A 25,474-nucleotide genomic window follows, 5' to 3' on the forward strand; every position below is an offset into this window, starting at 1 on the left:
CTAAATCCAGATTGAATACTAAATCCAGATTTTCACGTCTGGTCAATGTTAGCATGGTGTTATTCACTGTCAAATATGGGGGGAAAATCTCCTTTGGTTCATTACAATTTACTCAAGCCTAGTAACAGACATAATATTTCTGACACTGGGATCAGACACTGACAATACATTCCATGAGATCCATAGATGTCCCTATTCTGAAAATATGGCTAGGGCTTAAGAGGTTAAACTGTGCATTCTTCCCTCTGTTGCCGAGTTTAAAACATTGATCTCAAACCTTTGTCAGTCAAGTTGTACGTGTTTTAATTGATTTGTTATCCTTACTTTTGCCTCATATTGTTGTCTTTGTGAGGTTTTGCCCGCTGCTCACTACCTTTTCTCTGGTTCTTTAGCCTATACTGTTTATTTCCCTCCTATACTGTTTATTTTCCCTTCTCACTCACTCTCTCTAGCCCCCACCCTCTCGTTCCTTACCCTTAGTGGCCACACCTGTTCGATATTCTATTATCTCTCGCACCTGTGGTGGCAGGCTAATTAGTCCCCCTGTGGGCTTTAAATACCAGGGCGCTTCCCCTCGTTTTGGCGTGGGGTCGTGTTGTATACTTGCCGAGTCATATTCTCTAAACATCTAGACTCTTTCGGGAGATCCTCTGTCTGCCTATGCTGTTCCATTCTCCGGCGTCGAGATGTTTGCTCCAGCCTTCGCCAGCTGTCGCCGTTGCCTGTGGGGGAGACTGGTCTGCGCTCCCTGTACTTCCACGGGAGGCACCCCAGCGTTCCACTGCAGACCCCCGTGCAGCTGTTCGTCCTGACGCACATCCAGACCAGCGCAGACGCTCTCCAGTCCTCAGCGCGCAACGCGCATGAGCTTGGCACGCTCTCCAGACCAGCGCGCAACGCGCATCTTCCAAGGACGCTCGAGCTTGGCACGCTCTCCAGACCAGCGCGCAACGCGCATCTTCCAAGAACCCTCGAGCTTGGCACGCTCTCCAGACCAGCGCGCAACGCGCATCTTCCAAGGACGCTCGAGCTTGGCACGCTCTCCAGACCAGCGCGCAACGCGCATCTTCCAAGAACCCTCGAGCTTGGCACGCTCTCCAGACCAGCGCGCAACGCGCATCTTCTAGACCTTCGTGCTTGGCACACTCCTCCTCGCAGACGCACCCCGACGCGTCCCTCGGTTCCGGTGCGCACTCAAGCAGTGGCGCACCACTCTGTTCCTCGGCTCCGACAGTCGGCTACCCGGTGACGACACCTTCGCCACCGCCGCCTGTTCCAGCACCACTCTGTCCTCGGCTCCGACAGTCGGCTACCCGGTGACGACACCTTCGCCACCGCCGCCTGTTCCAGCACCACTCTGTCCTCGGCTCGGACTGCCGGCTCCCCGGTGGCGATACCCTCGCCACCGCCGCCTGTTCCAGCACCACTCTGTCCTCGGCTCGGACAGCCGGCACCCCGCCGCTGCTGTTCCTGTACCATTACGCATACGCTGGGTGAGTTTTGATTGTGATGTCACTCTCCCAGCGTATTGCCTCTGTTAGTTAGTTTGGACATTTCATCTCCCAGCGTATTGCCTCTGTTAGTTAGTTTGGACATTTCATCTCCCAGCGTATTGCCTCTGTTTTTGGTTCTCACTTAGAATAGTATTTTTGGACTTTACATCTCCCCCTGTGTGTTTGTCACACGAAGATATTATTACTTTGTTCACTTTGTTATTTGGACTGTTCTGCACCTGCTCTGTTTTTTCCCTTTGTGCATTAACTATCTCCTCTGTCCTGCAGAGCGGCCCAGATGATTTCCACCAGTCCTCCCAGTTCCTCCCTGTTCCCCAGCCCGCCTCCGCGGGCCTCAGTCCCCTAGTCCCTAGTCCTCTATCCCTAGCTCTCCTAGTCCCTAGTCCTCTTTCCCTAGTTCTCCTAGTCCCTAGTCCTCTTTCCCTAGTTCCTGTTCCCTAGTCCTCTCTCCCTAGTTCTCCTAGTCCCTAGTCCTCTATCCCTAGCTCTCCTGGTCCCTAGTCCTCTCTCCCTAGTTCTCCTTGTCCCTTGTTTACCTAGTCTCTAGTTCCTCTGTCCCAAGGCGTTCCCTTAACCTTCCCTTAGGCGTTCCCTTACCTTCCCATAGTGTTCCCTTTTTCCTGCCCGCCTCTTAAAGGCACCCTTCCTTCCCCTCATATTATATTCCTGTATTTGTGATTCTCCCTTAAAGGGACAGTGCCCTTTTCCCTGTTTTTCCCTGTGTTTCAATAAATATCTGTTTCTTGGCAAACCATCATACCTGTCTTGTGTTGTGCGATTGGGGTCGGTTACAAACCATAACAGTCTTATTGTTATGATTTTATATGCTGTGTGATTTTATATGCTGTGTGATTTTATATGGCTTTTCTTTTTACTTATTTCTATATGTACACTCGACATGATTGTAAATGAGGGAAACCTCAGTTGACTTTCGAGTTTAAATAAAGGTTTGAAATTAAATGAAAACAGACAGTTACACCGTACAATGAAAATCTTAATTTTCTAGTCCCCCCTTCACATAGAATCACAAAATATAGACTTAAACTAGAATTACAAATATTACAATACATATAATATTACAAAACAATAAAGAACCTTAAAACAACCTCGAAACTGGCCCCTGTAAATGTCCTAACACAACCCCCTCCAATGTACAGTAAATCACCAAGTATGGTCTTGTCAATATTCCAATGTACAGTTTTGCTTGTATAGTTGTACAGTGTCCCCCACCCACCCCTCCTACCGAACCTCCCCCCCCCCACTCCTACCAAACCTCTCTCCCCCCCACCCACCCAACCACCTCCAATGTACAGTCCCCCCCACCCCCCCCCACACCTACCCAACCTCCTCCAATGTACAGTTTCTACGTCAAATGTATATACTCTTTTTTCTGGACTCTTTTCGTATCACAAACAGTACTGTATTTGCAAATCTGGTATGTCATAAATGTATAGATGTAGCAGTACTGTCTATCTGTATGTCAAGTATGTCTGTTACGATGAATTGAAAATGGGGGACCCTGATGTAAACAAGACGAAAGTCTTTTTCTGGTCTGCATCCCCTTAACAATTGTATGTATTGAGCTGTACTGTACTGTACCCATTCTGCAATCTGTTAATAAAGTTTTCAATCAATCAATCACAGACAATAAAGTAGAAAAATAAGGCACGAGTGACAGAGTAACAGTATTGCATGTTCAGTTCACAGTGTAGTGGTAGAAAGGATGTAAAGTGCACTATGCATTGTTGCAAATATTGCAAATAATGGTAGTGAAGGTGACAGTGAAGTCACAGCAGCAGAGTGTCTGTGTAGCGTTCACTGTAGAGAGAGAGAGAATGTGTCTTGTGTGTGTTTCACTGTAGAGAGAGTGTCTTGTGTGTGTTTCAGTGTAGAGAGAGTGTCTTGTGTGTGTTTCAGTGTAGAGAGAGTGTCTTGTGTGTGTTTCACTGTAGAGAGAGAGTGTGTCTTGTGTGTTTCACTGTAGAGAGAGAGAGTGTGTCTTGTGTGTGTCAGTGTAGAGAGAGAGAGTGTCTTGTGTGTGTTTCAGTGTAGAGAGAGAGTGTCTTATGTGTGCTTCAGTGTAGAGAGAGAGTGTCTTGTGTGTGTTTCACTGTAGAGAGAGTGTCTTGTGTGTGTTTCACTGTAGAGAGAGAGTGTGTCTTGTGTGTGTCAGTGTAGAGAGAGTGTGTCTTGTGTGTGTCAGTGTAGAGAGAGAGAGTGTCTTGTGTGTGTTTCAGTGTAGAGAGAGTGTCTTGTGTGTTTCACTGTAGAGAGAGAGTGTCTTATGTGTGTCAGTGTAGAGAGAGTGTCTTGTGTGTGTTTCAGTGTAGAGAGAGAGTGTCTTGCAGTGGCGGCTGGCCACTAGGGCAGGGCTCTACGCTAACCTTTTTCACTAGGGGCACAGGCGTTTCAGGAAGTAAACAAGCCAAATGAGAGCTTCCGATTGGTCATTTGCTTTCTTTCTCATGAAACCAGTCACGTCACTCTACTGTGATTGGACCGTTGACTTGAGTGAAATGTGGGACTTGTAGTGTTTTAACGATCTCGCGGCGGAGGAAAAAAAAGACGAGAGAGGCTATAATCTGTACTCGCACTTATATAAATAATATAAACATGTTTAAAATGAATAATATTTACTCATTTTAAGTATGTTTGTGTTTCCAATGCACAATATAACGTTAATATATCAAATATAAATAATCGTTTTCCTGAACAGGAAGTGACTCACTGTCTGATAGAGAATACGTTCCGTTACTGTAGCCGCATTTCTCCTCGCCGCATTTCTCTCGGGCTAGACGCAATAGCGCTTTCAGTGCGCGTGCACGCTGTGCACTGTTTCATCGCTGTATCCGTCGCAGCCAATCAGTGCGTAACGCGCTGTGCGTTGAAATATGATGTATTATGATGGAACACAGGCGCTCTTTGAAGCGGTCTAAGCAAGAGGCGTCTATAATTTCCGTAGCCGCATTTCTCTGAGACGTTCTCTGATTGGCCGACGCGGCGACGACAGTACTTTTCCGTAGCCGCATTTCTCGGTTTTGCTTAAAAGTGGACGATATAACGGCAGGTAGTTTGCAGGATGTTCGATGCTGTGTGTTGTGATGCAGTCTCGAGTCTGGACAGTGGGCAGTGGATATACATCGACAACAGTCTGGGGGACAGTCAGTGGACATACACTTTATCAAGCCCTCCGGCTGGACCACGTTTCAATTAAACAAAGTGAGTTAATTCTCTCTCTCTCTCTCTCTCTCTTAGCCACTCAGCTAACGTTAGCCGCTGTTAGCCACTCAGCTAATGCTAAACTAACTAACTAACGCTCTCTCTCTCTCTCTCTCTCTCTCTCTCTCTCTCTGGAGTGGAGTTTCGTTTGGATTGAAAATACGTGGATTATGGCTTGTTCAATATCGTCTATGTTTGAATGAATGAATGAATGAAAACTTTATTAACAGATTGCAGAATGGATGGGTACAATACAGTACGGCTCAATACACACAATTGTTAAGGGGATGCAGACCAGAGAAAGACGTTTGTCTTGTTTACATCAGGGTCCCCCGTTTTCGATTCATATCGATAGTTTAATAGCTAGCCTTGGCTCGTTTAACAATATGCAAAATATGTGTACAGCCCTGTACTCATACTGAAGTTATTCTTTCTTGGTATATACTACTACACATACTAGGTCTGATTGTGTAACGAATCGATTCCACGTCGCGCTGTGTGTGAGAGAGAGAAAGAGAGAGAAGGAGAGATAGAGGGGGATACTAATTAATTCCGCCCCCCCCCGTGAAGAATTCACGAGCCGCCACTGGTGTCTTGTGTGTGTTTCTTTTTTTTTTTTAAACTTTGACCAGTCACCTGGTTCTTTTAGCGTTTATCGATTTTTCTTCGCATTCATACTTGGTCAAGTTCGACCGACAGAGCAGGCTGAAAGGGTTCAGATGGGGGGGAAAGACACTCTGGGAAAGGCACGGCTGCCGTCCGGGATTCGAACGCGCTCAGCCCCAGATCCGCGCGAGCGCGGTTGTCCACGGCGCTGAAATAGCACTCGCGGTACGTGGTGAGCTACTGGAGCTCCCCGTCTTGTGTGTGTTTCAGTGTAGAGAGAGTGTCTTGTGTGTGTTTCAGTGTAGAGAGAGTGTTGTGTGTGTCAGTGTAGAGAGAGAGTGTCTTGTGTGTGTTTCAGTGTAGAGAGAGAGTGTCTTGTGTGTGTTTCACTGTAGAGAGAGAGTGTCTTGTGTGTGTTTCAGTGTAGAGAGAGAGTGTCTTGTGTGTTTCACTGTAGAGAGAGAGTGTCTTGTGTGTGTTTCACTGTAGAGAGTGTCTTGTGTGTGTTTCAGTGTAGAGAGAGAGTGTCTTGTGTGTTTCACTGTAGAGAGAGAGTGTCTTGTGTGTGTTTCAGTGTAGAGAGAGAGAGAGAGTGTCTTGTGTGTGTTTCACTGTAGAGAGAGAGTGTCTTGTGTGTGTTTCACTGTAGAGAGAGAGTGTCTTGTGTGTGCTTCAGTGTGCTGCAGATCTTCAAGTCTGAACCCCACCCATCGGTGTACAAGCTGCAGTCTGGTGAGAAGGAGGGGCTCAGTCTGTACGGTATGTGTCTGTGGTGAACTCTCTCTGGCTTGTCGTTGTGTTGGTGTGTGTGTGTCTGTTTCGCTCATCCTGTTGTTTGCATGTTGTATGTTGCAGGGATACTGAATCGCTGCCGGTGCACATTTGGCTCCAGACTGCTACGGTGAGAAACCTCTCCTCACGTCAGAGACTTGACCTCTCCTCATGACAGAGACATGACCTCTCCTCACGTCATAGACATGACCTCTCCTCACGCCAGAGACATGACCTCTCCTCATGACAGAGACATGACCTCTCCTCACGTCAGAGACATGACCTCTCCTCATGACAGAGACATGACCTCTCCTCATGACAGAGACATGACCTCTCCTCATGTCAGAGACATGACCTCTCCTCATGACAGAGACATGACCTCTCCTCATGACAGAGACACGACCTCTCCTCATGACAGAGACACGACCTCTCCTCATGCCAGAGACATGCCCTCTCCTCACGTCAGAGACATGACCTCTCCTCACGTCAGAGACATGACCGCTCACAGACCAGCCTTGACCTCTCCTCACGTCAGAGACATGACCGCGACATGACCGCTCACAGACCAGCCTTGACCTCTCCTCACGTCAGAGACATGACCGCTCACAGACCAGCCTTGACCTCTCCTCACGTCAGAGACATGACCGCTCACAGACCAGCCTTGACATCAGAACACAACAATAACTTCAGAACAGTGTTTCCCCTACAACGCTTTGTAGCAGGCGGTTTGGGTGAAATTCAGATTGTTTGGTTCCTCTCCCTACCAGCCCTGTAGACCTGTTCGCTGTATACAAACATACCGTGTTCGAGCCAATCAGCAATACCAATTGAGTCACGTGATTAAGTTGCCCACTACCTGCGCAAGCTGCTGCGCTAAAAAATTATGACGGGGCTCTATGGAGAAACCATGACACTCCCCTGACTAAAAGTAGTTTCAAACGAAAACGGCTGGATGTCATTTTGCCGAATCAGCATGGCTGTGAGTGTGAGTCTTACACCTTTTAAATATCTAGCTTTGGCATGGATTGATTGTTTAGATCGCTAGCATGGCTAACAAATGCAAATATATTATAGTCCTTTTGGATTATGTTCCTTTTGCCCCCTTGATGCACGCGCACACAGAGTCTGACGTGGACAGCGAACAGGTATATAGAGACAGTGTTGATTTTACCAGGGGAGATCTGGTGATGGGTAGTAATTACCTCAGGACACCAAAATTATATCCCATTCACCAAAGCAAAGGAAATTATGTTATTATCCCTTGTGCCATAGCATGAGGTTACATCCATATGCTATTTGTGGGGGAAGGGGGGTTGAGGTTATCAAGTGGGTACTACGTTTTTAGAAGGAAGATTAGCTGATTAACGGATATGGACTCACTAAAACCTTGGTATCTTGGTACCGCGTCATGCACCAGTCCAATGGGTGGTGAAGGTAGGGCGTGAAGTCCAGTTGACCATAATAACACACCGACCATTTTGCTCTTCAATTCAATTCAGTTAGTCAGTTAGTTTAGATTAGATTAGGTCCATTATCCCTTACCTTCCCTCATCCCCCCCCCCCCCCTATTTTCCTTGCCCTATTTTTTGTCCTGATTGTGAAGCGACCTTGGGTTCTATGAAAGGCGCTATATAAATTTGATCTATTATTATTATTATTATTATTATTATTATTATTATTATTATTATTATTATTATTATTATTATTATTAATTCAATAAAAAAAACTTTATTAGTCCCGCAAGGGGAAATTTAAGGCATGAATACGGCAAACAGCTGCACTTATACACATCCAAGACAGAACAGGGACATACATGACACTGTTAAAGCACAAGAGACATATGCTCCGGTGTTTTCCACCCTGACGTTGGAAAGGAATCCCAACCAGAGCATGACATAAGAGCAAAATGGCCGGCGTCTGAATATGGTCAACGAGGTTAAGGTTAGGGATAAGGCAGGGATTGGTTTATACATGTCGAGACACCAAGTTTTTAGGGAGCCCAGATACCAATAACTCTATTTCAGCCTGCTGTCAGCCCTGGTATCCAAACCGCTACTTGTATTGATTCCTAGTTTTAAACTTGATTGATTGACTTCTTGCTCCCTCAGCCAGTGGTTCCTGCGCCCGACACGTGACCTGGAAGTGTTGAAGAGGAGACAGGAAGTCATTCGTTTCTTCACGTTACCACAGAACTCTGACACCCTCAGCACCCTGCAGACCTCGCAGCGAAACATCAGGAACATCCCAGTAAACTGACCCGTAGCCCCCCCCCCCTGTATTACTTACAGTATACTAGCCATACAGGTGTGGTGGGGAAGGTACACAATAGAGATATCCTGAGATACCTGGCATACACTGTAGTACTCGGGGGGGGGGGGGGGGGGGAGTATGATAGTATTGGATATTGAATGTATTACATGGGTATTAGAAATACATATTCTTGATTGTCAATACTTGAGAACATTCAGTCCTGCAGGTCGGGGAGAGTAGTTGTTGCTGCCTCTGATTACATCCTATTATAGTTGGCAGGCTTGAATTTTTTAAAGTGCATCGTTTTCATCAGATTGTTTGTTATTATCAACTTGTTTTGGATGCAAGACCCCTTTCTTCAAAGTAACCAGTGTCGTATATTCTGGGTCAGTACTCTGCTTCTTCTGTGGCTACGTGTCTGGTTCGACCACCGGTCTGGTGCAGGTGTAGTGCAGAAGAAATCGGGAGTCCACACAAGCCAGTTGGAGTGGTATACTATAGAGCTTTTATTTAAAAAGAGTCCCTGAAGGTGGTCGTCTTTGAAGCTCTCTGAAATATCATAATACACACTCTCTCTGGATGGTTGTTTACAAAATCATTATTTCAGCAGGTTTGGTCTTCGTTTGGTATTTTGCATAGTCGTAGTCATCATTGGCATGGCAGAGCCGAGGGCCTTCATCCCGTGTTCAATTCTGGCCATTTCTCCTCGTCATCTTCATCTCCATCTGCATTTTGTGTCTGTTGTGTGTGTCTCTGTTCCCCCGGCGGGTTCACTGTTTAAAAACCTAAAACCCCACCTCTCTGCCCTGTCGGATGACACAGGGGCTAGAAGGCTTGGTTTGCTCTTGGCCTATGGAATTCTAGTCTGCGGCCATTTTGAGTCTCTGGTTTCAAGATAGCACCAACTAGGGGTTGATTTGAATGTCCCAGAGGAGGGTTTCGTCCGTTGGAATTTAAGCCATCCATATAAGTTTGACAGGATGCTTTAAATATGGTTTTGTCTATTTTTTGGTATCTTGAAACCTAGATATTACTCTCTAGTTTATCTAAACCTTCTATGTCAGTCTTTACACAATGTTCCTAGTACGTTTTAAACATATTTTATCCTAATTGAGTCCTTAATTTAATATAAGAAGTATTGAATATTTCAATCTATTGCTTACTTTATTTGTTCTTTTTTCTAGGTGTAGGCTAAACTACTTTTGCAGTCTGTTTTAAGTTCTAAACACACTATTTTGTTTAACTTGGTTTCCCGCTAGTAATAGTCTTAAATATTAGTTCTAAATTAACTAGAATCTTATTTCTTTAACAATGATATGGTTCTCCTATTTTATTAATGTTTTTTAGTGGGTATGCCAGCGTTTGATCCAATATTCACCCTTTCTCTTTGTCTCCCAAAAATGGAGGGAAAATCTACATGTGGCTTTTAGCAGCGAGTCTGTTTCTTAGATTCTCGTTTGAGGCTGGTCATAAACCCCTCGTCTCTGTCCCCCTGCTCTTCCAGTATGTTTCCATGGCAACCTAACTTATCAATCACCATCTATCGCGGTCAGGCCGACAGAACCAATCCAAAGTGGTTCACAATCTGCTTTTAGCATCTACTCTAAGTTACCTTTATCATCCAAAGTGAGTGTCCTGTTTACTTTAGACAAACTGATCTGTCCTTCAGGGCTTTCCCAGCTAATTCTACTCAAGGTCTGTGTCTGACCAATGTGCAACATATCTTCATGGAGTATTAGCCTGTACGATTACGGATACCAAACCAGTAACTGCAGTTTTCAGATATGTGTAGTGGAGTAACAGTTGAATATTTCCATTCAAATGTATTGGATTAGGTATACAAAGTTCTATAACTCTATTGATGATCTGTGTGTGTGTGTGTGTGTGTGTGTGTGTGTGTGTGTGTGTGTGTGTGTGTGTGTGTGTGTGTGTGTGTGTGTGTGTGTGTGTGTGTGTGTGTGTGTGTGTGTGTGTGTGTGTGTGTGTGTGTGTGTGCGTGCGTGCGTGCGTGCGTGTGTGTGTGGTAGACTCTGTTGCACAGGATGTCTCTTTCTCACACCAAAGTGACTGACTGGAAGAGGCTCTACAAGGTATTACATATTATCGACTATCATTATAATATATCTATTATATATATGAGTGTGTGTATATATATATATACATGCAGGAGATATGAATGTCAATTGACCTATCTCAAGCCCCGCTCTCTTTTCTTGATCCTCCTATCACAACTGTTGCGGTGGGGTTGAGGATATTAGGCTCACATACAGTGTGCAGTGCATACTGTGCATACTGTGCGTGTCAGGGTTATTATAGTTTAAAATGTTTTCCAAATTTTTCCAGAGTGGGTTTGCTAGTTTCAATTTAGTTTTTATTGTTTCAAAATTAGTTTGAGTTAGATTTGTATTCGTTTAAAAATCTGTTTTAGTAGGGCGGTTAGGTGGCGTAGCGGAGATTGCGTTCGTCACCAACCCCGAAGCCTGTTCGAATCCAGCTCACAGCTCCGGGGTTGTCACCAGCTTGGCTGGCCGTTCACACTAATACAATTGGCTGTATTAGAGGGTGGGAGAAGCTGGCGGGGTGGGTCTGGGTCGTTGTAAACAGCGACTCCTACAGTTCGGTCGGGGCGCCTGCTAAGCGTGGATAGGACCTGAGTGGGATAGTGTGATCCTTCCACACGCTACGCCCTCTCGGGGAGGATCCGCGCTGCCAGGTGAAAAGAAGCGGTTGATTGGCTGGACGTGCGTCGGAGGAAGCACGTGATAGCCTCCACTCTCCCAGATGATCTGACTGTGGGGGGTAAGTGCGCAGCGACCAGGAAGGGATTGGGAATTGGCATACGACTAACATTGGGATGGGAGAAAATCAGAGGAAAAATGGAGGGGAAAAAAAGATAAAAAAAAAAAATCTGTTTTAGTTTTTTGTCAGGGGCAAGATTTGAGAAGTTCAGAATAGGTATTGTTAACACATCACTTTGTGAAGGCAATTGACTAACATGTACTGTATGTATGTCATGTATACGTCATCTCAGTCTCTATGAACATATTGCCCCCAATGTCTCCTCATGCTTGTTGTGTTAACAAATTTGATAAAATGTACAAAGACTAAAACTAAAACATTTTATTTTATTTTGTTTTATATTTACACAATATACTGTAGGTTCAGTTCATTTGTCTAGTTTTTATTTTAGTTTCAGTTAACTAAAATGTTTCTTACACACCTAGTTTTAGTTTTTAGTTTAGTTTTAGTTAAAATAATAATCTCAAACATTATCATATAAATAAATGTATATTGATAGTCTATATTGCCAATTGATATAACACAATAGTGATTTAATCTATACCCAGTTCATGAATGCTTTTACATTAGCTGTTTCTGGCTGTTTTAAAATCATCAGGCACACAGGAAGTGATGCATTTTACGTCACCAGCAGCAACCACAGTTTATTTGGAATGAATAAAAGATTAAATCAGTAATTAACGTGAATTCTCAAGATGGTCAATAGTGCAAAAATGCAGCAGCAATGATCACTTATCACTAGGGGTGTAACGATGCATCGATTAATCGAAATACATCGATTCTAATGTGTTCAATTCGATGCATCGATTTGAATATGTTAGAATCGATTATAATAGAAATTAATCGAAAAGAAAAGAAAATTTTACTGTTTTTTTTGTGTGTGTATTGTTTTTATTTACCTATAGTCCATTCATGCTGAGTGAATCAGTTCCCCCAGCCACATTTGTGTATTACATTTTTTATGGGGAATTAACTGATAGAAAATGTATCGAAGATTTATCGAATCGAATCGAATTGTGGTCAAATGAAGAGATTTCATGATGCATTCAATCGTTGCCTGAAGAATCGTAATCGAATCGAATCGTTGTCAGGTTGAATCGTTACACCCCTACTTATCACCAATAGATGTTACCAAAGCAAACAAAAATGAGGATCTTGTGGATTACCTTGGTGTGTGTGTGTGTTTTGTGTGTGTGTGTGTGTTTGTGTGTGTGCGTGTGTGTCAGACGCTGTACAGTGCGGTGTGTATCCGGGACACAGTTCGCCTCCTGCCTCAGTCCATTCAGCTTTTCCGTGAGATCAGCGAGGGGTTCTCTGATGACCTGTATCACATCGCCTCCCTCATCAGTAGAGTGGTGGGTTCTCTCTCTCTCTCTTTTCCTCCTACTCTCTCTCCCTCTCTCTCCCATTCCCTCTATCTCACTTCCTCTCACACTCATACATATGGACTGAATACATACATGACCTTATTCTTATAGGATTTAAACATTTCGTTACAGTTTTGAACACTTTTGTGAACTTCATGTGTTAGTTGGACTCGGCCTGTCTTTGTTTCTGCGCAGGTGGATTTCGGTGGCAGTGTAACCGAGAACCGCTTCATCATCAAGCCCAACGTGGACCCTGCTATTGATGAGAGTGAGTGAGGCTGTGCTGGATGTAAACCCATAGCGGCCAGTAAAGGTGTTTGTGTCTAAAAATCTATGGAGCGGTAATATGTGTTAGAAGTTTCTATTGAAAATCACTTATGTTGCGGCTGGGTGGCGTAGCGGAGATTGCGCTCGTCACCAATGCAAGAGGCTGCGGTCTCGACTCCCGGAGTCAGCATTGCCTGCGGCTTGGGCCAGTCGTCATACTATCTCAATTGGCAGAGGTAGCGGGTGGAAAGTCGATGGGTGGGGATTGGACGTTGTGGACAGCGACTCCTACAGGTCGGTTGGGTGACGCCTGTACAGCAGAGTCAGGAAGTATCGGGGGCAGCGTGAGCCTCCCACGCGTTACTCCTCGCCACTGAGAGACTGCGCCGTCTGGTGAAAAGATGCGACAGGCTGCCTCCTCGTGTACCGGAGGGGACACGTGATGCAAGGCTTCTATCCTCACTACACCCGACCAGTGGGAGGCATAGTCTAGCAACATTCAAGATAGGGGAGGGGAGAATTGAAGGGGAAAAAATTGGCGATACGAAATTGGGATGGAAGAAACATTTTAAATAAGGAGAAAAAGTGGATAAAAAAAAATCACTTATGTTGCAGGTGAAGTCATTATGTGTGTGAAGTTTAAAGGTCCCATGTCTTGCTATTCCTTTCACTATTTGGGCAACTTTACACAATTTCTGTGAGTCTATGGAACACATCTGTAAAGTTTTTTTGTATTTCTAATCAAGTACTCTAAAGCAGCGGTTCTCAACAGGGGTTCCGCGGCACACAGGGGTTCCGCGGAGAGCTGTCAGGGGTTCCGCGAGATGCCTGGCAATGTTCTTTAAAAATATAGAATGACAACAGTCTTATTTTGAAAATCCTATAGCGGGTCTCATTTATGCCCACGCGCAGCTCCAGCTATAATAACTAGGCTCCGAAAGCTAGCAACATTAAGGTCATTATGATACTCTTATTTTGAAAATCCGTGGTGTCGTGACTCATATCCGCTCCAGCACACAGCCAATAGGATGCATCTCCACACAGCAGGCTGAGCAGTAGCGTCTCTCAGCTCAGCAGTAGTAGCGTCTGGATCTGGAACGCGGACATTGAAACACAGCAGCTGCAAGGGTAGTGTTTTTGCGACCCAAAACAAATCCCTGCTGTTTTATTCCGCAACGGGTCAAATGCATATAACATGCTTTGCAATCCTTGCCATTCCTTTATGACCACGTTGTGTTTAAGACCGGAATTAATGTCCCGTTACCATAAGCTAACAACAAGCTAAAAGCCCTGTTCAGAGCGACAGAGAACAGCAGGGTGGGGACTTAGTTGGAAGGATGACTGGGGGGGGGGGGGGGGGGGGGGTGCATTCTCCCTCTATGTGTGTGCGTTTGAAAAGATGATGAAGTCAGACTACTATATTATATTGATAGTAAATATACTGAGGGTGGACAGACAGATTATGTTGATATTTAAAGGATAACTCCACTTTTTTTTTAAATTAGCTTATTTAACATCTTCCCTGGAGTTAGACAAGAAGATGCATACCTTTTTTGTCTCTGTGCGTGCATTTTAGCTTGGGAATAGACGCTCCGTTAGCATAGCTTAGCTTCATCACTGGAAGTGGGGGAGACAGTAGCCTTACAGTGCCTTACAGTGTATTGCAAGGTCTGACATTGACCAAACTTGATATGCATGACCTTGGTGGGCTCTAGGTCAACTCCTGAAAAGGGGGTCAATGTCAGACTTTGCAATCAAAGTTAGGGGGCTAATAACCCTTGCCATAATTTCAGTGCGCCCCTAACTTTTGATTGCAAGGTCTGACATTGACCCCCTTTTCAGGAGTGACCTAGAGCCCACCAAGGTCATGCATATCAAGTTTGGTCAATGTCAGACCTTGCAATACACTGTAAGGCACTGTAAGGCTACTGTCTCCCCCACTTCCAGTGATGAAGCTAAGCTATGCTAACGGAGCGTCTATTCCCAAAGCTCAAATGCACGCACAGAGACAAAAAAGGTATGCATCTTCTTGTCTAACTCCAGGGAAGATGTTAAATAAGCTAATTTAAAAAAGTTATCCTTTAAACATAAAAAATACAATACATAATAAATGTATCCATGATCATCATGCAACACAAAACAATTGCAGGAACGGTTTGGGAGAGGAAGGTGTTTTAGGTTGCGTGTTCCAAAAAATTTACTTAAAGTTTAAAGCTCAATATATCAAAACGTGGCACTTTATAGTGAACAGGCACTTTATAGTGAATCCAAATTCTTTTTGGATTACAGAAATGTATCCCTAAAGTGCTATCTGTTGCAGCTGCACTGTTTTCCATGAAAATACCATATTTGGATAAGTTTGACCATTTCTAAAAATCTGAAAATCATTATTTAATAAAACACAGAAAAGTATCACCAAGTTACTCTGGATAAAAAAAAACTTTACAGACAACATTGAGACAAAGCTTCCTGACACATCTCCATCCAAACTCTTGGAAGAACTCATTGAAATCTCATCTGATACCACCTGGAGAGCTAGTTTCAGAGTGTGGTGCTGAGTACCAAGTATCTCATGATGCTGCAGTTAAGGTGTTGATACCATTCAGCCCCACATATCTGTGTGAAGCTGGCTTTTCATCCATGACAGCTCTGAAAACAAAATATAGGGCCAAGTTGAGCCTTGATGATGACATGCGTGTTGCCTTGTCAAAGATCTCCCCACGTATTGACCGTATTATTAGCCAGCAGCAGCGGACCTCGCATTGAGCTAGAAATGTCCACTGAGTGAACAAGTGCTTATTTTCTGTATTTATTTATATTTTTTGAGAAATGGTAACTTGGTGATCCTTTTCTGTATTTAAAAAAAATACATGATTTTCTGTTTTTGAGAAATTGTCAAACCTATCCAAATATGCTATTTTTATGGAGAACAGTGCAGCTGCAACAGATAGCACTTTAGTGATCCTTTTCTGTATTTAAAAAAAAAACTTTTGTCATCAGATTCAGACAACTTTATTGATCCCGCGTGGGGCAATTCATATTTGCAGATTCACCAACAAGCAACAAAGACAAACAAACAACAAAACATCTCAACGACAGCACGGCAAATAAAGAGTCATTGTATCATCATTGTAGCAAAAAAGACAGGACCGGGAAAGTCTTTATCGTATGTAGGGGTGCCCTGGAATATTTGATTGAACACAGGGGTGCCTTGGCAGCAGAAAGGTTGAGAACCCCTGCTCTAAAGCAGCATTTTTCCTCAAGCTGTTTTGGGCTGGGCTCCGCCCATAAGCGCTTTGAGTGACAGTCACCCACAGTCTGCACTGGCAGACAGAGAGAGACATAGAGAGATTGAGGGGGATACTAATTAATTTTGCCGCAGGGGGGCATAATCCCACGGGACAATGCATTGGTAACTTGTTTCAAATTACAATATATACCCCTGTAAATATTATTGCACGGATCGGAATACGGGCGCGTGCGTGGGAGCGTGCGCAATGATATTTTGCAGCAGGTTGACAGTGATATGCGAGTGCTCCCGACTGCGTGTGTGTGTTTCCCCACGCGTGCGGTCGGGAGTGTGTGTGTAAATGCTCCGTGTCCCTCTCTCTCTCGCTCGCTTGCTCTCTGCTCTCTCCCGTGCCACGTCACCCCATTTGAGGAAGTGTCAGTATTTCCACTCGCTCTGTTGTTGAGCGAATTGTTGATTGTGGGCGGTGACTACAACCAGTGCCTTATTCACGTCAGCAAAACAGTAAAATCAGAATGGCTTAGTTCAGTGAGGGAGGATCTCGTAAACTGGAGACTGGACTGATGAGCCAAAATGAGAATTAGAGACACAGACCCCATTGATACAACCCCACATTGCTAGAAAACAATGCTAAACACTGGAAAAGGCCATTTATAAGACACGGGACCTTTAAATTATGGTTGAGTGGGTATAGCTCAGTATGCCACATACTGGTTGAGTGGGTATACTGGTAGCTCAGTCAGTATGCCACATACTGGTTGAGTGGGTATACTGGTAGCTCAGTATGCCACATACTGGTTGAGTGGGTATACTGGTAGCTCAGTCAGTATGCCACATACTGGTTGAGTTGGTATACTGGTAGCTCAGTATGCCACATACTGGAGAGAGAGAGAGTTCTAGGCACATGCTAGCCTAGCTTAGCACAAGGAGTGGAAGCAGTAGGGAGCAGCTAGCTTATCTTTGTCAAATGTGAAGAAATACAACTTCCGACAACTCAAAAACTGACACACAGATGGGAAATCTTCTCATCTGGCGACGATGGCAAATAAGAGTATTTCCCAAAATGTTGCAGTGTCCCTTTTAAACACACAAACCAAAAAATCCAGGCTTGGTGGCCTGGATCAAGGACTACCTCACTGAGAGGCCGCAGTACGTCAGACTAAAGGACAGTCAGTCTGACGTACTGGTGAGCAACACCGGCGCCCCCCAAGGAACTGTGCTGTCACCCTTCCTCTTCACCCTCTACACCTCAGACTTCTGCCGCAACTCAAGCGGGTGCCACCTGCAGAAGTTCTCAGACGACTCCTCCATCGTAAGCTACATCACCGACGATGATGAGGAGGAGTACAGAGCCCTGGTGGAGAGCTTCGTGGGGTGGAGCGACAGCAACCACCTCCAACTCAACACCAGTAAGACCAAGGAGCTGGTGGTGGACTTCCGAAGGGGCAAGAAGAGGCCCCCCCCGATTCCCATCTCCATCCGAGGGGTGGATGTGGAGATGGTGGACTCATATAAGTTCCTTGGGGTACACCTGAACAATAAACTGGACTGGTCGGATAACACAGAGGCCCTCTACAGGAAGGGACAGACCAGGCTGTTCTTCCTGAGGAGACTCAGGTCCTTCAATGTGTGCAACAGACTGCTGCAGTCTTTTTACCAGTCTGTAGTGGCCAGCATCCTCTTCTATGCTGTGGCATGCTGGGGAGGCTACATCAACTCAAGGGACACCAACAAGCTCAACAAGCTGGTGAGGAAGGCTAGCTCCGTGGTGGGAGTCGAGCTACCTAGACTTGAGGTGATGGCAGAGAGGGGGATGATAAGGAAGCTGGCTGCCATCATGGAGAACCCCTACCACCCCCTCTACGACGAGCTAGTCAAGATGAGAAGCTCGTTCAGCCACAGACTCATTCCCCCCCGACACTCAACTAACCGCCTCGGACAGTCCTTCATACCAGCGGCCATCAGGCTCCACAACAGTGGGCAGCGACTAGCAGCCTCCAGGCTCCACAACAGGGGGCAGCGACTGCTACTGTACCAGACATTGACCTGGGACTTAGGCCATGGTTAGACTAGTGTATTTGTGGCGTTTTTTTATACGCTTTTGAATACGTTTCATGTCCCTATTACACAGAAATGCGTTTTTTGGCGTTTTTTTGTGGATACGGCTGAAACGCAAAATTGTGTTTGCGTTTTGGAGAAACGCTAAAAAACGCGCAGACAACAGCGTGTAGTCTGCATGAGCCGTTGTTGCGAAAACGCCCATGCGCAGTAGATACCATCTGCGTGCCCTTCCGGTGACAGAGAGCTGTCCCAAACCAAATAGCTGCAGCTACTATGTGTTGTCAAGTTATTGTTATAAGGACCCCAGTCCAAGCTACAACAGTCTGCATTCCCTTAACAATTGTTTGTATTGAGCCGTATTGTATTGTACCCATATGCAATATGTTAAAGAAAGTTTACATCCATTCATTCTGCTAGCATTACCGATTGGCACTGCCACTGGCTAACATGAGCTAGTGTTAGCTATCAAACCCTGTTAGCTCAAAGCTCCTCTTTCAACTTAACAAGCATTAAACAAAATGGCCCAGTCATCTATTCACCTTTGTTTAATACACACAGCGTTGTCTCTAATGTTATCTAACCACTGATAGCTCCCGATATCATCAGTTTGGTGCTGGCTAAGTAGCGTGAGCTAACGTTAGCTTCTAGCCACAATGCTATACTGTTATAATGGCAAATTCCATTGACGTTAGCATGCAGCTAACAATGCTACCGATCGTTTTTTAGACTAAACTATCCGCTCTTGGTGGTCACTTGTGTTGATGTTAGTTTTGTTTCATCAACAAATGACAGGCAGAACACACAGTGAATGTATCCGTTTTGTTTATTACACTTTTATTAGGCTTTGCTGAAAAAGAATTGCTGCATTGAGTAAATAGGCAAGATGGTGGCGCGGCATAGGCGCCTGCCTTATTGACATTTCTTTGCTGGAGCTTCCAGGAAGTGTATTGGCACATTCAAGTTCTGATTGGTTGAAATTGCCTTCATGTTTGCCACCTACTGCCACCTACTGCTTTGGCAGTGTACTACATCAGTGTGCTCGGGTGACAAAAACGGAAAAAAACGAAAGTGTGACTCGAGGCGCACGACGTCGCGGCAAAACGCATATGACAATGATACGAAAATGAAACGAAAGGTGTAACCGCACCCTTATAGGAACCCAAGGAGGACAACCTACACTACCTTAGGCTTACTGCACCTTATGTGGATACTGTGATACTGTGATACTGTGAATAATGTATATTTCAGTGGATACTGTGATACTGTGAATAATGTATACTCAGTAGATAGTAAATTATAACACTACCTTATGCATACTGCACCTTATGTGACACTGAATAATGTGAATATTTTCTTCAGCTAGTCAGATAGTAAATTATATTGACCAAATTGACCAAATTGTTTACACTGCCTGTGTTGTTTTTACTACCTGTACCCCCCCCCCCCTCCCCCCCATGCTGCTATGATGCCTGAATTTCCCCAAGGGGATCAATAAAGGAAGATCTTATCTTATCTTATCTTAAGTGGTGAACTGAGTGGTGTTCTCTCTGCAATCCTCAGAGAAGAGGACGATGCAGGGTCTATCGGACTTCCTGGCGGACGTGGCGAGGAAAGAGCTACAGCACCTGGACGCCCGTATCCCCATCTGCTCCGTGCTCTACATCCCGCTGGTCTGATCCCGTACACACACCCATGACATTTACATTTACATTTAGTCATTTAGCTGATGCTTTTATCCAAAGCGACTTACAAGTTATGTACGACAAGTCAGCAGGAAGGGTTAAAAACTCTTTCAGCTGAGTAACAATGTTCATCAGAGTGTTCAAACTTGAGTGCTGCAGTGTTGAGTGCATAGTAGTAGAGACATTAGTATTAGGAAGAGTGCATGATAGTAGAGGACAGTAAGAAGGTTAGTGTTTTTTTTTAATAATTTCTTTCAGATTGATTGAAGAAGTGTGTTTTTAGTCGACGGCGAAAGATTGGTAGTGTTTCGGCTGTCCTAACTGGTGGGAAGTTTGTTCCAACATTGTGGCTCAAACGGCTGGACCCTTGAGATGAAAAACCATACACCTACGTCCGTTGTGACATTTATTTATTAGCACTCAACCTCTTTTGTCTTTATGAATGTACAACACATTGGGTCTCATTCCCGAACGAAGTTACGACAAAATATTTCGTCTTAGCCAGATTTCGGCCCATTTAAGACATATTAGGGCTGGGAGTGGGAGTCCCCAAACTTTCCTGAGATCTTATTTGATCGTGGCTGAGAGCATATTTAAGAGTGCTGAGGAGCACACTTAAATATGCTCTCAGCCCACGATCAAATCTCATGATTGATTGACTAATTTAAAATGTTATTATAACTTGACAGACTGTGTTCTCATAGTGATTCCTTCACGTCAACGCTACAGGCCTCCTTGGAATTAATTACTTAATCATAATTAAAATAAATATGACAATATTTGTACGATAAGAAATTACGCATTTGATGTCGGAAAAATAAATAATATGGATTCATCTGATCACAGGGCAGCTGGATTAACCATATCTGAACCAGCTATTTTGGACAAATAATTACTCAGATATTCAAACACAATTATGCAATTATTGTGAAATGATTGAAAATAATAATAATGCCTTCTGTGGAATTTGTATTTCTTATTTGTTACACATCTGTTTTAATGATTAATTATATACATTTGAAAGAATGCAGGTCAACATGCAATGTATCCCATTGATTGGTATACAATGGGACAGACCTTTGTTTGATTGATTGATTGATTGAAAACTTTATTAACAGATTGCAGAATGGGTACAGTACAGTACAGCTCAATTACATAAGGGGATGCAGACCAGAGAAAGAATTTCGTCTTGTTTACATCAGGGTCCCCCATTTTCAATTCATCATAACATATATGACACAGATAGACAGTACTGCTACATCTATACATTTATGACATACCAGATTTGCAAATACAGTACTGTTTGTGATACAAAAAGAGTCCAGAAAAGAGAGTACATTTTACGTAGAAACTGTTGGAGGAGGTTGGGTAGGAGGGGTGGGTGGGGGATAGACTTACACTGTACAAGCAAAACTGTACATTGGAATATTGACAAAACCATACTTGGTCATTTACTGTACATTGGAGGGGGTTGATATAGCTATAAACCTGCATTCCTTCGAATATATCATTAATCAATTAAACTTATATTGAAATACACTATATAGCCTATACACCAACACTGAAATGACAGTGGATAAATAAATAAGAACTAAAGCTAATCGGTGGAAATAGACTGCATTAATATTCCATAACAAGTCTTGTGTGCGCCTATGTTACGACCCTGGCTCAAAGGCACGCAACCTATGTGCAAACCAACACCAAAACCCGTGCTCTAACTCAAAATGCTACTATATCAAGGAACTATTAGTGTAAACCAAAGGACAAGGACTGGAAGAACGTGACAGCTCTTCCTCTAAGCACAGACACTGCATGTGTGTTACCAGGGCTGGTTTTAAAGCTCCCAGCAGGTAACCAATCAGCACTAATTAGCTAATTGGCAGCCCTCAACCTGCATGCACAGTGACACAGGAGTGATCAGGCGCCTGGTACATAACACCTCCCACACCAAACTGGTTGCCCCAGAGGCAACCACCACACAACAACCCATAAACAAAAACAACTGTGACCCATTAATTGTCAGGGCCACTACCACAACAGCGATAGCGGGTCGGCCCCTGTCGAACACGACCACCAACCGTGTTGTATGCTCCCTTTCAACAGGCCCCTCCACCGATACCGACCTGTCAAAAATAGACTGCAAACCAAAATCAATCTGAGAACTAATCTCACTGCGCTCAACAGAACAGAACACAGCAAAACAAAAACCATAGATCACTGATACCACCACCGCGCCCATATCCATCCCACCTGGCACTGGCAGTTCAGGATACTGCAAACCGTGAACATCCAGAGTAGGATGTACCGCCTCAGGTACAGCCCCACCGTCCCTGGAACATGGCAGTACGACAGTCACAAAAACGTCTGGAACACCATCTAAAATGGCGTCACCCAAAATAACATTGTCCTGATCAAAATCAAAATGGCTGCCACTCAACAGACCAGGTCGCGAAGGCGGCTCCTGCTCCACAGGACACAGGTAACTAGGTTGACCATCACACCTAGTGCATGGCAGAGAATCAGTGTGGACATGTGGATCAATGTCAGAATCATCAACTGACATACTGGGACCATCCCTGCCCACAAGTGAAACATTAGGGACAATAGAGCTACTGTGGGAAGGCTGGCAGCCTAAGTCAGGCTTAGTAGCCTCTCCAACTAGAACGGTGTCACATGAAACAACAGCACCTCTCATAGCATCCTTCCCACACTCATCCTCCAATTCGTTCGTGGCCTCAGCCACCGTACAGGCTGGGAAGACCTTGAGACACTGCACTGCCATATCATCTCCTGCCACATGCTTCTCCGGCATGCATGTCAACTCTGGTTTCACCACCGGGCCTAACACAAAGCCACAATCAAGAGAATCATTATGCAGAGGTACATCCACAGTGTGCTTTCCAAAATTCTCACCAGGTACACATTTTAATTCAACAAAGAATGTGTCACTAAGTGTAATGTCCCAAGTCGAAGTATCAACAACATCACTTTTGTCCTTTGACATTTCCCATGCCACAGCACACACAGGGAACACTTCTGGATGTTTCTGTGCCAGCTCATTAGGGACCTCAGAAACCACAGGAATGGGAGTTACAACCGGAGTAGCCAACACTTTGTCACCAGCCAAATCATTCCCTAGAATGAAGGACACCCCCTTTATGGGAATGTGAGAACATACCCCCACAACAACATTGCCTGATACTAAGGGAGAATTGAGCGTGACCTCATGCAAAGGTGCATCCACAAATCCACCCCCAAAGCCCCGAACAACGACACCGGAATGCAAAGAAGAGTTTTCTGAAAACGGCAAAACCCCCTCCAGAATGAGGGACTGAAAAGCACCGGTATCTCTCCAAATTGTTATAGCCTGTTTGGACTCTAGTGCATTAGTCAGGGAAACAAATCCATCCATCATAAACCTTGAGGAACCCTCGAGCTCTTTGTCCACACGTTTGATACTTCCCCCATCACCATCTAACGTTGGCATAGGCGTTCTGCATATGGTTTCTACCAGAGCCACGGTTCTGACATTTTTCTGCTCAAGCACCGGGCACCCAGCAACGATATGACCAGGTTCTTTACAGTAGAAACAGATAATCCCTTCTGGGAATGCACCAGCAGAACCACCCCGCCTAGGAGGTGAAGTTAACTGACCAGCAGACACAGGTTTTGGGAAACGGCCCCCCTGTACAGGACGCCTATCCCCGGACTCAACACGGTAGTCCTCCAAAAACACGGACTTGTGTGTCAACACAAACTCATCAGCGAAGACAGCGGCGTCGCCTATCTTCGATACTTTACGCTCATTTAGATGTGTGGCAACGGTATCAGGAACACATCTTTTAAATTCCTCTAGGAGAATCAACTGCCTAAGCTGCTCTCTTGACTCTGCCTTCCGAGAAGTGCACCACCTGTCAAACAGGTTCTCCTTCTCCCTTCCAAATTCAACATAAGACTGTCCCTCCGACCTGCGATAACCTCTAAAACGCTGACGATAGGCCTCGGGGACCAACTCATAAGCCCTCAATATGGAAGCTTTAACAAGCTCATAATCAGCGCTTTGTTCAAGGGACAGAGCAGTATAGGCTTCTTGTGCCCTACCAACTAAAACACATTGCAGCAGCAGCAGTATCAGGCCACTTCAATGTGGTTGCCACCCGTTCAAAAAGGGGAAAATATCTTTCCACGTCTTTCTCAAAAAATGGAGGCACCATCCTAATATTCCTGCCTACATCAAACCCGGCACGTGACTCTGAATGCAGAGCACCCGCCTGTAAGGCAGCATGCTTAAACTCAAGCTCCTTCTGCGCACGCTCGTGCACCAGCAACATTTGTCTCTCCTCCAGCAACATTTGTCTCTCCTTAAGCTCCCGCTCCTCTTTCCTCTCTTTAAGCTCACGCTCCTCTCTCCTCTCTCTCTCCTTAAGCTCACGCTCCTCTCTCCTCTCCTCACGCTCGTGCTCTAGCTGCCTTTCCTTAAACTCCAACTCCCTAATCCTCCACTCACCCTCTGCACCAGGTAATAGCGGAGACGCGTCAGACCAAGGCTCCTCCACCCTCTCCTCAAGCACCTGCTCTCTAATGAGTAACACCCTTAAAGCACTCAAGGCAGTTGGCTTCAAACGTTTCTCACTTGCAGTAAGCTCTACCCTGTAGTGTACAGCAAGTTCTAGAAGTTGTTCTTTGGAAAACTTCCCCAACATATCATGAGACGGGTGATCAACAAAGTCCTTGATGGAAGCCATCGTTACTGTACCAGTCACCACAAGCTACTCACTTTACTTCACAGTCACGAAGAACCACTAACGAACCACGAAGAACCACTAAAGAACCATGAAGAACCACTGAAGAACCACTGAAGAACGCTAATGCCAATAATAACAACCATAAAGGGACGCGGTGGAAATGTGTGCCCTACCGAGCGCACCTTTCTAATTTGCAAAAAAAATAAAATAAAAAACAACCACCAACTGAAATAAATAGACGTGTCATACACGCAGGGTGTCAGGTGCTAACCGGTATGCTAACCAAACACTCAAAACAAACAAAACAAATACAACAAACAAATTCAAACAGGTGGCCCTTCTAACCTGATATGACTACTTATGCTTCTACATCTAAACTGCAGTCACAATCGGCCCACCACATGTCTACCCTAAGAAACACTAAATCAGGCCCTACCACACTACCTGTGTTTTCTGGCCCCCTAATCTACCTACCCTTAAGCTAATGCCCTGTAGACCTAACCATCTTCAACCACACCTGCTACCAGCCAAAGATCATATATGACCATCCACCCGCCCAGTACATGGTATGGTACCAGACAAGTAGATGGTGCTAATCCCTTCCCTGACTGCCCCAGGAGTATGTGGTGCACAGGAAGCTAACCAACAACCAGAAAATAATGTCCCTATCTACATGTGGTGCCCACTAAACTATATATTTTAACAGCATAAGTAGTCACATCAAATTACAAACAAATAAGGCATACTCACCTGTTTGATGAAACGGCTCAAGCCCCCACGTTACATAATGTGTAACGAACACCACCCAAACCATAACACCATGACACCCTGTGTAACACAAAAAAAAACCACCAAACAAATTTCTAGGGGTAAAATATCCCGGACAAGCGCCCAACTGTTACGACCCTGGCTCAAAGGCACGCAACCTATGTGCAAACCAACA

At 44.8% G+C, this 25,474-nt stretch overlaps 1 protein-coding gene across 1 annotated transcript in view; it reads left to right on the top strand.

Moving 5' to 3' along the window:
• Positions 1 to 25,474, top strand: part of msh5 (mutS homolog 5) — an 84,774-nt gene that overhangs the window by 7,264 nt on the left and 52,036 nt on the right. Inside the window, exons 8-14 of the mRNA XM_084335662.1 lie at positions 6,016 to 6,098; positions 6,195 to 6,240; positions 8,219 to 8,357; positions 10,388 to 10,450; positions 12,386 to 12,514; positions 12,722 to 12,794; positions 19,665 to 19,774. Of these exons, the coding sequence (XP_084191788.1) occupies positions 6,016 to 6,098; positions 6,195 to 6,240; positions 8,219 to 8,357; positions 10,388 to 10,450; positions 12,386 to 12,514; positions 12,722 to 12,794; positions 19,665 to 19,774 (643 nt within the window). The remainder of the gene's footprint in view (positions 1 to 6,015; positions 6,099 to 6,194; positions 6,241 to 8,218; positions 8,358 to 10,387; positions 10,451 to 12,385; positions 12,515 to 12,721; positions 12,795 to 19,664; positions 19,775 to 25,474) is intronic.

This window comes from Notolepis coatsorum (genome assembly GCF_963971535.1).
Source record: "Notolepis coatsorum genome assembly, chromosome: 19".
Classification (NCBI taxonomy): Eukaryota; Metazoa; Chordata; class Actinopteri; order Aulopiformes; family Paralepididae; genus Notolepis; species Notolepis coatsorum.